At 35.7% G+C, this 17566-nt stretch overlaps 2 protein-coding genes across 5 annotated transcripts in view; one reads left to right on the top strand and one right to left on the bottom strand.

Annotated features, from left to right (window-relative positions):
• The window catches only part of CERKL (CERK like autophagy regulator), a 52727-nt gene extending 46913 nt beyond the window's left edge, over positions 1–5814 (top strand). The window contains exons 11-14 of one of the 4 annotated variants that reach the window (XR_014956746.1): positions 2078–2174; positions 3377–3543; positions 4355–4546; positions 5110–5814. Coding sequence is in view for 3 of the 4 variants with exons in the window: in XM_031505397.3 (XP_031361257.3) it covers positions 2078–2174; positions 3377–3543; positions 4355–4436 (346 nt within the window). In the remaining variant the exon portion in view is untranslated. Of the gene's footprint in view, positions 1–2077; positions 2175–2544; positions 3544–4354; positions 4920–5109 lie in introns of those variants that run through there. The other 3 variants (XM_085585166.1, XM_031505397.3, XM_085585167.1) reach the window with 3 other exon arrangements.
• ITGA4 (integrin subunit alpha 4) overlaps positions 5537–17566 on the bottom strand; it is a 33980-nt gene continuing 21950 nt past the window's right edge. The window contains exons 17-28 of the mRNA XM_021531305.3: positions 17157–17233; positions 14761–14911; positions 13950–14048; positions 13442–13521; positions 13020–13106; positions 12346–12436; positions 11572–11679; positions 11241–11360; positions 9734–9853; positions 9110–9208; positions 8782–8901; positions 5537–7918 (exon numbers count right to left, since the gene is read on the bottom strand). Coding sequence (XP_021386980.3) covers positions 7826–7918; positions 8782–8901; positions 9110–9208; positions 9734–9853; positions 11241–11360; positions 11572–11679; positions 12346–12436; positions 13020–13106; positions 13442–13521; positions 13950–14048; positions 14761–14911; positions 17157–17233 — 1245 coding nt within the window. The 3' untranslated portion in view covers positions 5537–7825. The remainder of the gene's footprint in view (positions 7919–8781; positions 8902–9109; positions 9209–9733; positions 9854–11240; positions 11361–11571; positions 11680–12345; positions 12437–13019; positions 13107–13441; positions 13522–13949; positions 14049–14760; positions 14912–17156; positions 17234–17566) is intronic.

The raw sequence follows: 17566 nt of genomic DNA, 5'->3' as shown, positions 1-17566 counted from the left end.
GTGTTTTTCTTCAAAATTGCTGGTTCATTTAGTAGAATTTTACTTCTTGGAAACAATATAGAACCAAATTATTTATAATTAAACTCTTAATGAGAAGTTTTCTTTGCTCCCAGGATCCTGCTAATCTCACAGTCCTCAAGATAGTGCTTGAATGCTGTCCCATTTTAGCGACTTTGTTTTGCATTTAGTGTTTTATATTCCAGTCAGTTGGAAAATTCTGATGAGAATTTTAGCTTTGCTTTCTCTTTCTATCTGTTCTTCTCCATTTCTCAGTGACAGGGAATTTTGTAGCAACTCCATGCACTTATTGCAGGTTTGAATGAGCCAGTTTCTCTCCCAGTGCAGCTACTCAGTGGATCTCCCTATTTTTTTTTTTTTTTGTGTAAGAATAACGATTGTTCTTGCATCTCTTTTTAAAATAATCTCAAAGTATGTAGAGTAGGAAGGGTAGACTCAAACAGGAGCTTCCTTTGTCATAGTGATTAACATATTGTCTGTTAAGTCTTTTCAATGTGGGAAACAAGAACGTGGCACTGATTGCTGGAGACTTGAGACCCACTATGGAAAGAACTCGTGTAGGTTTCTTCTCTCTCTTCTTTTTTCCCCAAGAGGTTTCTGCCTTGTGAAGACATTTGAAGTGGGGTGCAAGCTTTGGCTGCTGCCTGTAACACCAGTTACACTGGTCTAAATTTGTAGAAATGTGTCCAGATACATTTAACTGTGTGTGCTATGGCAGCCCTGTGGGATGTGTTTTTCACAGCATAGGTGTTGTGCTTTACTGCAGATGATGCTTTTTAGGGAATTAATGAGAATTCTTAGTCATTTCTAAAGATGAAAGGCCCTAGTGCTGAATGTCCAGTCTGCTGTGCCCTCTTATTGAAACAAATATGATAAGGAGGCAACTTTTTAAATGTCATCATCTCTCCTGAATCAGCAAAGTACTGCTGTGCCAGGTGACTTGCTTAATGTTTATGTAACAATTACCCTCCCAGATAGTGCTGCTACCATAGTCTGAGAACATTCCTGATGCAGCTGTTCAGTAGCTATCTGAAATATCCCTTTCAGTGCTGGTAGCCTGGAAGTAATTTTCTTTAAAACTCCTTATATATTTTCCAAACACAGATGCTGAATAAATAAATAAAGGAATAAATGTATGCACGTATGTGCAGAAGATAGGAAGTACACCATCTCTCTCCAGAAGGCACTCTCAGATACTCTTGTTGAACACTGATCTGGCTCTGTAACTCAAATGGGACTTAGGCATGGTTGCATGGATATTCCAGTTAGTTTCTGTGTCCAGGTACATTCCATTAAGGAATGGGGGAACTGACACTGGCTCAGTCTGACCCCAGTTCTCAGTGATGCTAAAATACCCATGGAGGCTGGATACTGAGAGCCACTGAGCACTGAGCCACTGCACTGTGGGGGCTCTTCTTGTTTAATCTCTAGTACATGCCTGTTTCATCTCATACAAAATTCTTAGTCCTTAATTTTTTTTTTTTTTTTTTGGTGAAATGTATAAATAGAACTGTACTAAGAACTGCTATGAGAGTGTGAGTTGGAGATGGCAGCCTTTGTTAGGGCTGCATGGGTGTTGGTGGAGGGGGTGGGGGAGCCCATCTGCACTGGGTCTGTGCTGGGGGGGCTTCCATGCACCATGGCACTGCTTTCTGGGTACAGCTCTGCCTCACAGCACTTATGGTAACTGTTATTTGTTGCTGGAGAGAAAAGTAAAAAGAAAAGTTCGTGATCCCCAATGTTTAAAACCCATCTGTTAAGTAGAAAAGCAAGCTCTTCTTAGATTATATGTATTGTATTCAAGAAATGGCTATTGCTAAAAGTTATTAGTACAATATAAGAATGCTGAATAACTTCAGTGCTTAATTTATATTGATCTGTGGGGTGGGGGATCAGCAAAAAGATTTGAAAAACTATTGAGACTATCCTATTAATTTACTCTGTAGGCTTTAAAAATTTTTTCTTTCTAATCTAGGCTATTGAAGAGCCTTCTGTACTTCCAAATTAATGAATTATCTCTTTGTAGATTAATGAATTATCTTTTTGGTCTGCTTTTCAGGTTGAACAATGGAAGCATGGCTCTTATTGTTGTACAAAATACTTCTCGAACAGAGTTTATAAAGCATCTGAAGAGATACAGCAGTGCAAAAAATCAGGTACCATTAATTTCTTTCTGGTGATTATAAAAAGAACAGTTAATCGTGAAAGTAGACAAGCTGCAAGAGTTAATGTTAGCATCCTCGTAAGGAGACTTAGCTTCCTGTCAGAATACATTAGCCCCTTTTTATCTGATTTTTTTTTCTTTTTTTAAATCACTAGACTAATACAGATTAGCCTATTTCAGTCCATCTGTTGTGGTTTAAATTGTGTTTGTGTTGTACCATAGTTTTATGGGTGTAAAGCCCTTCCACCACAATAAGGAAACTCATGCCATGTCTGAATTTTGTATAGTACAGAGATGGAGAATGCAGAACTGGGGGGGCATCCCACAACTCTGTCAGAAATTGGTAACGTTGGTAATTTCAGCAGGTCATGGCATGCTGTGCTGGTAGCAGTGGGTTGTGAGCATTGATTTTTAGCAGGTATGCATCCCATCTAGTTATGATGCTTGCAGAACTGTATTTCAAGATTGTAGTCATAATTCTGTCATGGAAGAGAAAAATGAAGCATTCAAACACAGATCTTATTGCTGTCTAAAGCCCCCACTGCATGGCCCAAGCACACTGGTACTCATTCAGATGTTATGGGATTATGTGAAATCACTGTAGCAGGAAGGTTTGGGTTTGAATTCATCTATAGCCAGGGAGTTTGGGGGAGAGATGGGTGAAAATTCTAGGTGACAGCACTAATGGCTGAATTGAGGAAATAGCTTAAGCTTTCCAGTTATGCTTTTGGAGGAAGGCCTTGCTTTTCTCTCTGTCTTTCTAGTTACAAATCAGACGAGATGTGGGCCCTTCTTTAAGCTTAAAACAACCATTTACTAGAATTCTAAGTAGCCTGGTTTAGGACAAGATTACTGGTAATGATGAACAGAGAACATCTGCTTGGACTTTCACATATTCTGAAAGTATTTGGTATGTGCAAAATATACCCCCTTACCTGCAGGTTGATGGGAGTCCAATATGGGAATACAAATGGACACTACCATTTTTTTTCTGAGGCACTATTTAGGATAAAAATACCAGGTTAATCTATAAACACTAGCTGGAATACATAATGGCTCATGTGGTCAAAGCTTGAGTTAAATGTTCCCACTCAGGACAAAAAAAGTGCCAGCTTTTAGATTTCAAGTAACCCATTTTGTTTTAAGCTACCACCTGTATCTTTCATCTTCGTTTGCTGTCTGTGTTTGGTTTAGTTCAATTTTCCCTTTGTTGAGACCTATACAGTTCGAGAAGTAAAAGTGCAACCAAGATTTAAAAGTGGACCTGATGCCAAGGAAAATATGTGTCTGAATGCAGAAGGAAACTACCCTTGGAATATAGATGGAGACCTAATGAAAGAAGCATCAGAAGTTCATGTTCGGTAAGGTTCAAATCCCATTTGGGGACCGTATACCCATAACAGATTAGTGCTGCAGTCTCAGATGTGTTACAGCTCCACAGAGCACAGATGGTACCAGGGTTAGGTGCTCAGAATGCTCCTACATAGAATTGCTTGCACTGCAGGGTCTGGCTCTTCCACCATCATTTGGGCCTCTGCCTTAGATGCCTTGTGTTCATCTTTGGAAAGGTTTGTTATAACTCACACGGCCTTTCCATCCTGGTGCTTCATCAGCTTCCACTCTAGTTGTCTTCTTTTTTGTTACCTGATTACTTCTTGTTTCTTCTTTCCTGCTACTTTACCCTTCCATTTCTTAGAGATGTATATAATGTGTCTCCATGAGGAGCTCCTTTTGGGACAAGGATTCCTACTTGGAAAGCAGCATGTTAGGGTTAAGAAAAACACGTAGTTCTTCAGTTGTGAAAAATTTAATGCTGCTAGAGAATAGTCTCCATATCCAGCATCTAAGAATGAGACTACAAATACATAGGAAGTGGGAGGATTATCAGTGGAATTAAGTGGGCAGTGGCTCATTTTTCTGCAATGCACACAGGATTAGTTGAAGGCACACAGCTCAGGATAAGTCTGGTATGTAAAATAAAAGGCAGATCATGTTGTAGGATATAGAATAGATTCTCCTAAAGATGATCCTATTGGAATTGTCAAAATGTAATTCACCCTGATTTATTTCCATATAAAAGCTTGTACATAATAATTCTCCTCACCAACCTCAAAAAGCAGCCCACCCATTGCAAGAGTTGATGTGATAAAGTTTGACTTCCTTGCTTCACAGGGTGCATCCTCAACTTATTGATCTTTATGGAGTGAACACTGATGACCTGGAGACTTCTCAAGTGACATGCAACTGCATATAGAAGGGACACATTGGAAATTCTGTAATATAGAATCCTATTCTCACCCCTATGCACAACTTTCCAAGGTCTGGACTTGTACTGATGTCAGTTGTAGTAGAAGCTTAAAATTGGTAAGGGTTAGGATTTGTTCTAATTTTAGGTTTAAATTGATATTAAATTATATATTTTATCAGGGCAGAATCATACCTCTACTCACCAGCTCTAGCTAAAGAATAAAAAAATAAAAATGTATGCATTTATTTTTTTAATAAAGTACTTCTATTTCTAGTTATGATTTTTAATGTTGCCTTAATATATTTGCTCTCAAAATGTTTCTAGTCAAATAATAGAAATGAATATGTTGATGTGCTGTTTGGCTTTCCTTTGTTAAAATGTATTTTAAAAACTGCTCTTTGTATAAAATTAATATTTTCTCTGTCTTAAAACTGAAACATTATTCAGCATAGTTTTTGTTGTTGCTGAGAATAAAGTTGTGATAAATAACTTAAGAGTTGACTTAAATTTTTATAATTTCCTTGTAAAACACAGTGTTGGAGTGTTTTTTTTTTTTTTTTTTGGTAATTTACTTAATATTGAAGACAATTATTTCAGAGGACAGCAAATTAAGACTATTTTTTCTGGGAACTGCCTTCCTTTGAGATGAAAAGTAGCAACCATGTTTTTCTGTTTGCAGGACCATGGATAATGAATGTTTTCCTGCTCACTCCTCTGGGAGTCATTCAGGAGGCAGTGCACAAATGAAAGCTGCAGTGTCAGGGCACAAGTGAGTTGTTTAGGTGCTTTCTTCAGGAAGCAGCTGAGTGTAATGTGAAATCCAGTCTTTGTATGATGTTGCTAAATCAAGGGCTTAAGCCTTTGCAAGAGATCTATAGCTACTATGATTTTAAATAGTTGTAAAAATTCTTATCTCTGATAAATACACAGGACTGAGTACTGCAGAGAGGATTTGGCTCCTAAACCCAAGCAGTTGCCTGTTGTCCAAGTTACAGGGGAGCACTTTCCACTTAAAATTCATACTCTATCCCATCAAGTATTTTTAACATGCTAAGGCAATTCAAACTAAGCTTCTTTAAGTTGTTTAAAAAGGCATTCCAGCAACATTTAGTAGATTTAACTTATTTATTAAATGAAATTTAACAAAAGAATTGAATTTGCAGAACAAACAACATTCATCTGTTTAACTTGCTTGGGCTTTTTTTAATAAAATGCAATTGAATAATACTTTATAATCTTGCCACCATCAGGACATAGTACATTCATTTTTTGTCAACCTGGTTTATAAAAGCTTCATAATTTTGCTTCATATCCTAAGAAAAGGCAGCCAACATATACATGTTAACAATCAAACCTGAATAAAAAGTGTACAATTTGCAAGGCATCATTATCACATGTACTGACTTATGTAAACTATTTCAAAGATAAATAAAATGCTTTGGTTTCACTTCCTTGCATTGTTTGTACTCAAAAAAAGAAAAGAATGCTTCTTCCAGTATTTGAGGTATATTTTTCACAGTATGCTGTAATGTCAAACTAATTTCTGTTCAAAGGTTTTTTTGGTTAAAGTGCAAAAATTCACAAAAGCCATTTGGAAGGTAAGCATTTTTTGGTAGTTTTCACACAGATTTGCAAGAAAGTATTTCATTCTTGACATACTTTATTTTGACTTTTTAAAAAAATATATGCACATTCATTTGTCCTTGCACCGTAGGTATTAAGAGGAAAACATACTTGGGAGTGATCCACATTTTTGGCATAAAATGAAGTGAAAAAAAGTTACAAAATGGTCCCAAATACCTTTGGAATCTGTGGGCAGCATAACTTTTATGGCACCAAGCACTCTAGTAGCAGAAGTGCTTGCTGAAGGCACTTGCTGTGGGTTTGAGTTTCAGGCCAGTTCCCATAGGATGGTACAGCTCTGAAGCATTTGTACAGGTGACATTCCATTCCTGGTGCCGTTCAGAAGGACATCCAAGGCCCGGCCTCAGGGCTTACTCTGTCCTTCTGCTGTAATAAATTCACTTACTGAAGAAACTGAATGTTCTCCAGCTGTTCTGGGGAGCAGGGGAAGGTTTTTTTCCCTTGTGGCTTGTGCTGTTTCACCAAAGCTAGGTGGCAGTGCAAACTTAGCTAGCTGAGGAAACTTCTGGAGTAGCAGCAGTGGTTTGATCCATGTTTCTGTTCAGTCCTTTGCCTTTCTGCCAAGTGGCTGCTGAGGGTGCCTGTTTGGATGGTATTTATCTGACACCTTCCAAGAACCCAAGCTGGCTCTCCAAGTGACTTTCTTAAAAAGTACTTTAGAAAAAGTACTTAATCTAAAGATAAGATTTGGCCCATTATGGTTGGCAGTTGGAGTCTTTTGGGTATATGTGTCTGTTTTGTCAGCTGATGCCTGCTGTCTTTTTTTTCAGATTCTGGAAGAATGCCAGCACTAAATCCTATAATAAGTACTATAGAAAAATATTCAAATAAATAAAAATAAATACTTGCTTTAAAAAATCCCACATAGAAATAATTCATTGGAGAAGTCCAAAATCTTATGGCAGCACTGTCTGAGGAAAGGATGAAACAAGTAATTCTATCATGCTTGCAAGTACCATGTTATAGATGAATACAAATAATAATCTCCAATACATTAATCATTCTACAGCTGCATCTCCAGGCTACCCCACACAATTCCCTGCTCTGAATTCACCTTTGGCCTTCCAAGTTCTGACTTGCCTAGGTGTCTAAGTACCTTCAGTGATGTGGCTGTGGCTGTGAAGCCAAAGGTTACCTGCATAAGCCCAGAGCTTCTGAGAGTTGTTTTCTATGTCTGTGTGTTCTACTTACAGTCCTGTGGGTTTGAGACAATTTACTCTTCATAAAATGCCACACAAAGATGAGAAAGGATTTCTTCTTGAATGCCTGATCAAAATATTATTGAAACTTTAAAAATCATATAATAACTTGTGCTAATGAGTTTGAGATCTTATTTTCCAGGATTGGCCAAAAATTATTACTTTCTACAAATACTTGCTTTTGGTAAGTAATTCTTCTTCTCTTTATCTTTAGTGTCCTTCTGTCTGTTTGAAACCACATATCTATATATATATATATATATATATATATACACACACATATATATATATATATACACACACACACATACATATATATATATATAATGTGGCATTTCAAATATTACTGGGAGACTTCAGAACAAACTGGTGTACCATTTTCATATTAGAACAGTACTGTAAGGTGTATCCTCCATACAGTTCAAGGAAATAAAGCATGTTTTGTAAGAGCAAGTAAGCTCAAGGCTTAGGTTTCTTGTTGCTGATGTTTCTCCTGTGAATTAATCTGAATTTCAATTTCTTCATTTTAAAATAAAATGTTTATTTTCCATCTTAGTCATTTTTGTTCCCACTTTTAAAACTCCAGCTGTCTCTTCTGTTTGTGTCTTGAGGGGCCGGTTTGTATTTCCTTTTGAAGAAGCCAATCTGAAATACATAATTTGGAATCTGTTGTCAGCAAATCTTTGTCATCAAATCTAAGCCATAAAAGATTAATTAAAATAAAAATGCCTATGCATGGAATTTATGAAGTCTGGTATTTGCCAGTGCTTCATCATACCAAGTAATTAAGTATTACACATCAATCAAAAAAGTAGGTTTGCTTTTTCTTCTTTTAATTTTTGGGAGGCTAATACTCTCCTGTATGGAGTAAAGACTGGGGCTTGTGAACTTTAACAGTCCATAGAATCCACTGTTTTTAAAAATATGGTAATAAAATATTCCAGTTAAATTTAATTTCTACATGTCTGTGCAAAAATGATGGATGGAGAAAGTCTTGTTGTAGGTAAAGAAGTTAATCTCTTAATCATTTGTCAGAGGATCTGCATCCTTATTAGTTATCTCTTTTACTTAGGCACAGATTTTTTTTAGTATTTATGTTGCAATTTGAAATCTTAAACATTTTATACTGGTATGAAACCATGTTTTAAACTATCAGTCATCATGTGACAAGTGACATTAAATGTGGAGCACCATTGCACAGAAGTGATCCATTTGATATCATTAAAATATATAAATCATTTGCAAACATGAGATGCCATATAAAACATTGTAAAGTGATTTGATGTTGAGCAACAGAAAATGTAGAACATGCAGAAGATTAAATGAAATGAAAAAATGGAGAAATACTTTTGAAGAACCCCAAGTTACAGGAGCAATTATCTTTCTTTAGAAAGGATGGATCATAATAAAATGTTATTTATTCTTTAACCCACTTTAACCCAGATCCAAAAATCCTTCAACAGTATGAATTCCTGACTCAAAGTAACTAAGGAATACTAAAAACCTACCTTCCATAATATAAATGAAAGGACCAATAACAAGGTAACACCAACTATTAAGCCGAGGGAAATAATTAGCACAGTAACATGGTATTTTGGCTTTTGGTGGTGCACTCCTTCCAAATAGACCTGCAAAACAGAAAATAAGCTTAGTGCTAACTTTTGTTTTTTTTCCCCTAATAGATACTAAAAAACCTGGGAAAATTAATTAATTTTTAAAGTAATTAACACTATATTCATTGCTGATGTACAGGTATGTATAGAATTGTACAATATCAATTGCTGTTAGTTTTTCTACTTTAACATGTTCATCACAAATATATAAGAGAATTCTTACATATGCAACTTGCTTGTCCTTATGTAGTTCAATAACTTTTTCATTTTTTTCTGGCCAGACTGTTGCTCTTACTTCAAACTTCAATACTGATGCATCATCCTGATTAAAAAAAAAAAAAAAATCTATATTTAAAAAAATAACTTTAACACACTGATTCCTGCCCAGCAAAAAAATGATAACACAGCTGCTGACAGAACCAGAATCCCACACAAACACACAATGGTGTCTTTTTCTGAGCACAAAACAAATTAGTACCAGAAGCTGGAATGAAGCCAGGTTGGATTTTACTTAAGTCCACATCCATGCTGCTTTTCTTGGAAAAATACAATTACAAGTTGAAATTATATCTCCATCCTACTTAACCCAGCCAGAATAGGCAAAGCAATAAATACCATAAATAGAAAGCGACAAACTAAAATATGTATTTTTGTTTTTCATACATCACCTTGAGCCTTAGCATTGGCAATCTAATATAGATTAAAACCTAAAAGATTTAGATTTAATCATGTTTGAATCATGTTTCACTGTTAGAAAACAAATACTAATACATTTAATTTATATGCAGGGAATACTGCAAATATGCCTTGAAATATTCCCCTCAAGTATGAAAAATTCATGTGTTACCATTTGTAAAAGTAAAGGAGTAGCCTCCAGATGCAAGTGAACAGTTGCTTCTTTTCCACTTTCCATGTTTCCCAGCTTGCAACGTATTTGTAAGCAAAGGCTGTCATTTTTCATGCAGTACTGTACAAGGGAGGGAAAGATTCAAATTTAATCTTAGCAACTATATAATCTTAGCATTAAAGAGAATAGGAACTGACTAAAACAAAAGGATTCATGTTTATTCTTGAAAACTCAGGTTATAACTTGAGGTTGTCATCCATCACTGTCATTCCAGAGGTGCTAAGGTACAGTAACAAGAGACCAACCTAATTGTATACAAAACACATGTAATTTTTATTAAAAATTCAATTATTTTAAGACTGAAAAAGAACAAGTGTCATAATTTGTTTATATATTTATGGTTTATTTTTACACTGTTATTTCAAATTAGCTTTTATCAATAATGATGAATGACAATAACTCTATGCTATCCAGTGCAAACAGTGTAATTGGTTGATCCTTACATTTGTACACTGACAACTAGCACCACTTCACATAGCTTTGGAGAAGACAAAAACACAAGGCTGTACATGATTATGTTTATTATATCTTTAACATTATTCTTTATCCAAGCCTACCATGCTGAATACTGGTTGGATATTCTAGTGCAGGTTGTATCTCAGTCATTGGCTGATATTTCCTGTAATGTGCTTACTTAAAAGTCCCAAGTTAACAGTTCTTAAAAATAGCTAGGGTTTTTTTGTTTGTTTTTTTGTTATTTTTTAAGATGACAGATTAAATAATGTTGTACTTTATCAAAGACAAGGTGTAGGAAACAGATTTCTAGGAGGACAAAGTCTCAGCAATGCAATGCTGAAATAGCAGCTGTGGTTTGGACTGTGTAGTGGAGTGTCTGATCTCCAGCAGGGTCTGTGAGCAGGAACAGAGGGATGAGCCGGAACTGGCCATGCATGTATGGCACTCTCCCAGCCTCCCAAATATTTTTTAATAGCTTCCCAGCAAAATATGATTTCCACATATTTTGTAATTCTTGATTTCTATTAACTTGTATAGTCTTCCTTAGAATTCGGTTATTTTTAATATTCAGGGGTTTTTTTACCTAGATCCTGTTAGTTATGTTTGATGGCACTGTTTTGATGAGGAAAAGACAATAGTTGATCTGCATACTGCATATAATTAAAATAGAGCCTGTTTTTCCCTGATGCATCATTTTCTGTTTGTTACTGAATTTCCTCTGCTGTTCTGCTTGCCCACTCATTCAGTTCCATACCCCCTTGGCAGTTTTTTGTAGGTGCCTGTCATCCACCCTGACTTCAGGAATGTGTCATTAATCAACTTTATCCACTCAATTCTCACCCCTTTCACTAAAGACACTTATGACTACCCTGAACTTATCACAGATCCCACCACATATCCTTTGAAGATGGCTCTGTGACTTCATTATATAAGATACACTCTTTTCTTAAGGCTTATTCATACAGTCATGATGCCAAAAGACAGATCTTACCATGTGCCTCTTTGCAGGCTTTGAAAAGAAAGTGATGACATCCTTTAATATGTTTTCATTTCTTTCTGCTGCAGTACAGTCTCTGGGATACGTATTATAGGAGCAGTGTCCAGCTGTTGTCTGAAAATAAATATAACATCATTATTAAAAATATAAATTTTATTTCCAGAATTCTGAAACATGTGGGGCTGAAGATGATCCTGTTCTAGTTCACTCTGCTTCACCATGGCTAGCAAATCAAACATAGACCGAGTACTTAGCTGACTCTGTTCTGCTTTTCTTTTTCATAGAATTCATACAGCTACCAATACATTAAGTAGCCATTGCTTACCTTGATATCCAATGGGTTGAATAATTTGGAGTCCCTGGGTGGAAAAGCATTTGGTATCATTATCTCTAAGTTGGTATTTGGAGACATGCTTGGTCCTGCACTGATAACCTTGTGGGGAAGAGGTGAAGAGTTCAACAGTTAGAACTTCAAGAAACAAAACCATACATATATAAATACAGAAAACAGCACAGAATGGGGTAGCAGCTGCTCTGTATGCTGTCACCAAAGTGGATTGTGCTAGGAGTGTTAACATCTTGTTCATTCATTCTGTGGGCTTGCTGAACCCTTCCCTCCTCCAAAGCTGATGACTAAGTAGTGCTAATCTGTGATGAGTACCTGAGGTCATACAGACTGCCTGCCAGGAGAGTGTGCAAAAGGAACTAGGAGAGATTTATGTCCAAACTCCTGCTTTTAGTCCACTGCAGACAAATTTGATTCTATTGGTACTCTTACAAGAAGCTCCTAACTCCTTTTTCTTACTATAATTACTTTTGAAGTGTTTCTGAAAGGAAGAAGTAGCCAGTCAGAACTGCTCTACCACTTTCAGTCCTGCTTGTGTTAGGAAATTTTTTTCTGATCATTCAGTGGAGAATTTGCCAGGCCAAAAAAAAAGTATTCTAAGAGGGATTAACAGCAACTTCCCATCATTAATGCACAAAATGGTGCCCTTGTACTCTTAAAAGTTTCCTTACTGACTGTCTAGACTGTCATTAGATGCACTAAACATTAACCTTCAAAACAAGGGTGACAGGGTTTACAAAGGAAAACTCTTACATGGAAAGTGAAGTTGATATTTTCCTTCATACATGTCACTGGTGAATCTCTCTCTTCTGCTCCATAAACAAATGAAGTTGGTGACACAAACCTACAATGGTTTAGAAATTGTTAATAAACAGAATTCCTATATATCATTAACATAAGTTTCTGCTTCACATTACCTCCAGTAAGACTGGTTGTAAGAAAACATCCAAGTTTGCTTTTAAGTAAATCTAGGAACATAGAAATCATCTGCCTTTGGAATGGAAACCTTCTACATTTGTACTCTTTCCTTTGAAAAAGGCAGATCAGGAAAAAGTCATAAATATGCACCCAAAGCTATGCTCCATGAAGGCCCCACAACAAACCCAGAGCATGACTCATGTTAAGCAAGGAATCTGAGGATCTGCTATGCTCTTATTAAACACATATTTTTGTAAAAAATATTCCACTTTTTAAAACATGTTGGTCTGTTCAGAGACAAGGCTGAAGCACCAGAGATACCAATGGTCTCCTCTCACAGTAGTGGGAAAAAACTCTTACAAGTGTCTAAGAGCCCAGGACAGCTGTGCTCACTCAGTCCCAGGATTTTTTTAGCTACGTCACACTTCTGCTTAAAAACTTTGTGAATTTAGAATAGTAACAAGACAACAGTTCTGTGGATGTGCAGGTAATACCAACTGGTGACTCACCCATGAGTATTTAACTCAATCTCATATTTTAGAGGTATAGATAACGTCAGCGTGTTATCCAGCAACATGCTCCCATCTTCATTTTTACTACAAAAATGCAAAGAGAGAAAAATCTGTATTGAAGGCACCATCATAAGTTATATACTATTTCTGTAAAAAATACTAAGCAGACCTTTCAGCTTATTAAAATAAAAATATTTAATTGGTAAGAACATGCCAGGCATTAATGCCCCCCACATTTTTTACAGGCAAAAACCTAGTTATTATTTAAATATCTATTACATATTTTTGATAGTTTTTCTTCCTCTATTTGATTTGCAGCCAATTTACTTCCTTGCAATCCTGCTTTGCTAAGCCTTTCCAGCTATCTGTTTTCCAAAGCTAGTACTATTTTTCATTAAGCAATTTTTATTAGCCTTTACCAGGTAGCATTAATGATGATGTTGAGGTCCTCTTCTGCTCTGGTTAATGAGCTTGCATCCAAGAGGAAACTATAATCCAGCTGTAGAACAAATAAAATTTTCCTTATATTAATTGATAGTGTATCTTGACACAGTTTCAATGCAAATATTTTATTAAGCTCATTTAGAATTTCCTTGCCCTAAAAAATTCAGAACTAAAGAAATACTTGCTTTTTGTATCTTCTAGTCCCTTTCTATTGACCTAACACATATGTCCATGGCATTAGTCAGCTCACTTGTCTAGAAGCCAAGCACAATCAGTCAATGCACAATACAAAGTTCCTGAATGAATTATTCCAGGGAGTGTTTAAGCAATTCATTTAAAAGTAGTAGGAGACATACAGATTATCTTACATGGTAAATTAGTTGGGAATGAAGAAGAGACCCAGAGATTTTTTTTCCCAACTATGAAAATCCTCATAACATATTTAAGGTGTTTCTAAAGCTAGGCACTTCATTTACAGCTTACCTTTGAGTTGTGATCCACATATAAATAGCCAACACTGCACTCAAGTGTCACTGCATTAATTTCTTTATCTAATACTGCACAATGTATCTGTTTTTCTTCCTAAAATAAAGGACAAGTTACTAATGATTAAAATAAAAAAGGTGTTTTTTTTCAGACATTTCAAATAAAATGCACACACTAAAAATGGATGCTTTATATTTTCCTGAACCAGGTGTTTGTTATTTCACTGCTGCCAATATCCAGTACGCCCATGATCACTTTAAATAACAGATTATATTGATTATTGTATCAGTTACTTCATCTGCTTCTTGCTTTTACTGAAGCTAAGGCACATGCACCAGGATCCAAACCCACTATGCTAAAAGCCAAGTCACAAAGGTGCATCTGGGGGATTCTACATGGAGAACAGTAATTTTAAAAAGCAGAAAGTGAGCACAATTACAATATTTTTATGAGCTTGTATATTTGGGAAAAAGATTCAATGAGATCTTTGTGATCACTAAAAACATGATCATCAGCCAAAAACAAAAGCTGCAACATCCTGCAAATATTTTTTTTTATCATTTATTTTAGTTGTTACTGAAAATATATAAGTCATCTGTATTGATTAAATTGCACTTGATTTAGGTAGCTAAGAATTTTAGATTTAGAAGTCTAAGAATTTAAAAATTGATGTTTTGGCAGCTTTTGATTAAGGGGCATAGGTTCAGTCTCTAAAGAAATTTAACAATTCATAAACATAATTTGAAAAACACCAGGCTGAAAAAGAAAAATATCAAAGGATTACTGTTTGAGATTTTCTTTTCCTTACCAATTCTAAAACTCGAATGTAATAAAGACCTTTAGGGATCTGAACATGGAGGAGAGTTTCATATGCATCATCTCCAACATTAAGCAGAGAAATGTTCAACAATAAAGTCTTCATACTTCCAACACCAAGGTACGTTTTCTTATCATGAGGCCTATAAAATTAATGATCATAATATAAATGGAAAGTAATTTTAGAAACAGCCTGTAGGCAAAGCTGCTCTTTGTGGTAGTTTCAGTTGGTTCTGACAAAGCTCAGCTGGAGGTGTAAGGGAAGGTTTTCCTCAGTTCTGTAACTAAGGCATGAGACCAGTTATTGACGGTCACCCCTTAAAGACTGATGTGGTTAGTGAGAGAGCAAGGAAATTGTCATCAGTCCAGCTGTGCTTCTGCCTTTACAAGCACCAGTCCTTTCCTTCACAGGCCAGAACAGCAATGTATCACTGCTACAGTACTTTCAGACATTACTTCAACATTCACTCTGCACCAAAGATGTGGGATTGGAGAGGGGCATAGTGAACACACTTCTCTTATGATCTATGTAATGTTCTATAATCATGTTACAAGTACAGACACCCTGTCAGGGGCTAAAAGTAAACTTCAGCTTGACATTAAAGTTTAATTAAGACTCGTAGAAAGGGTGCCTAGAAATAGACATTTATCAGATATTCTGGCTTGAAACCAAAGCATTAGTCACTGAACACCTTTGGGAAAGAAGCTGGCACTTATAAAAGCAACAGAAGGCAAAAGCACTGCATAAGCAGATAGGTTCCAAGACAAAAGCAAATTAAAGAAAAACACAATGTTAACATTTTGGTAGCTTGTCAAGTTTAGGTTAAATTGGAACGTTGTTTTAGCACTTATATAGCCACCACTCACTCCTCTTACCCACGTTAAAGCTAAGCTCATTAACAATATGCTGTCACAAAGATGCCTCCCAGCTTAACACACAAGCACACAAAAGCACCAGGTGCACATCTGGGACTACAACAGAGCTGAACTACAGCTTTTCCCTGGTAATCGTATTTCATTCTTCATTAAAAAATGCATGATGCAGACTAGAAACTTACAGAGCAGGCTAAAATCTAAGCAATTTAAACAAAACATGATAGTGTATACATGAAGACTTGTTACTCAGTAAATAAAGCATTACATCCCTATTTGATTTCATTCTTTTAAAACCAAAGGTGTTTCTTCTTCAAGGATAATGAATGCATTCTGTCAAGACAAAATAAATTATCACCTCACAGCTATCTAGTTTTTAATCGAGATTTTAGGGGCACAGGGTAATTTAAGGTGATACTTCACACTTTATCAAGATATTTAGACTATTTATTTACACTGCAAATCTGCTACTGCCTATGACATTAGGCACCAGTAGCAGATTTGCAGTGTAAATGTCATGTATGCTGTAATCTGTTTTTCTTTCTTAGAGCTTGGAAGTGCTTACAAAACTGCATTTCTAATGTCACAAATAAAAATGCTGCACAACCATTCTTTCTGAAAAGTTTTTGAGTCTTTAACTAAAATAACCATCCAGCCTAAGAAAATGAAAGGGCTTAAGACTAATGCTACAGGCCACAAGTCAAAGTGGGCAGAAAGATACTCATCTTACTCTGAAATCTATGAAGATGACAAAGTTTTTGCTCAGGATCACACAGGTGTGATTAATCTGCATTACATGTCTGTCAGCATCTTTTGATGACATTTTAGGTTGTTCAACCTAGTATTTTGATTTAAGAAGAATCAACTTTAAAAGTGATGAATGATACAAGAAAATCCAAGTTACATGTAAAATACCTAAATAGCTGAGATTCACAACAGGTACGTGTCCTCTTTTTGCTCACCTGTATTTCTTACTTTGAAGCAGAACAGTCAATAAAGAAAAAGGTTGTGTTGATAAAATACAACTTAAAACAGTGAAGTGGCTCTTCTATTTAAGAGTATTATATCTTTAATTTTATACTCCTGATTGAGACTTCATACAGTGAAAGTACATTATATCCATAAAGAGCAGCAGGGAAAAACAATAGCTTGTCAATTTTAGAATTTTAGTTATGATGTCTGCATATTGAGTATGCATTGTGGAGTGTTATCTTATCCCAGTTATATATGAAGTGTAGAACACAAATTTATGTTTCTGTTAAGATGTATTTTATGAGCTGTAAAATCTTCTAATTATGCAATAACAGTTCTCCAATCATATAGATTTCTGTTACATTTCCTGAAGATTTATGATTTATAAATAGTCTTCAATTAAGCACAGCCTTACTTATTTTTTTTCAGGGAGTCCTGAGAATTTGCAAATTACTGTTATTTATATACAAAAGATTAAGGAATAATTTAAATAAAATCATATTAAATCTTGTCCAAAAAAAATGAAAGCTACATTCTACTTACTTTGGAAAAACAACTTTTCCAGAAACTCTCAAGTCAGCTGAACAATTTTCTTGGGAGCAAAATCTTGCAAAAATAAACTGTAAAAGCCAAATAAAAAGGCACTTCAGTGTCTTATGCTTCCAATAGTGAATAACAGTATTTCCAGAGAAAGTAACCCACCACCTAGTAACTAAGCACCAGGAAGTGTCCAATAGCTCTTACTACTAACATACAATTCTATCAGGCTATGATTTTTCCTTTTCCAAACACATTCTGCACATCCAGGATAACAGTGAGGCTTTCCAGACTTAGTCTGTCACAGTGAAACCTGTGGGTGTATGTTCAGACAATTTTTACAGCAGTACATCAGGAGTGCAGAACGTTTTAGAAGATCCAGAACTGATGTCTGTGCAGTCTCTCCTGTAATACAG

This window comes from Lonchura striata, chromosome 7, assembly GCF_050655825.1.
Source record: "Lonchura striata isolate lonStrDom1 chromosome 7, ASM5065582v1, whole genome shotgun sequence".
Classification (NCBI taxonomy): domain Eukaryota; kingdom Metazoa; phylum Chordata; class Aves; order Passeriformes; family Estrildidae; genus Lonchura; species Lonchura striata.
Note: the sequence above shows the minus strand (reverse complement) of the source record. Positions and strands in the feature narration are given on the sequence as shown.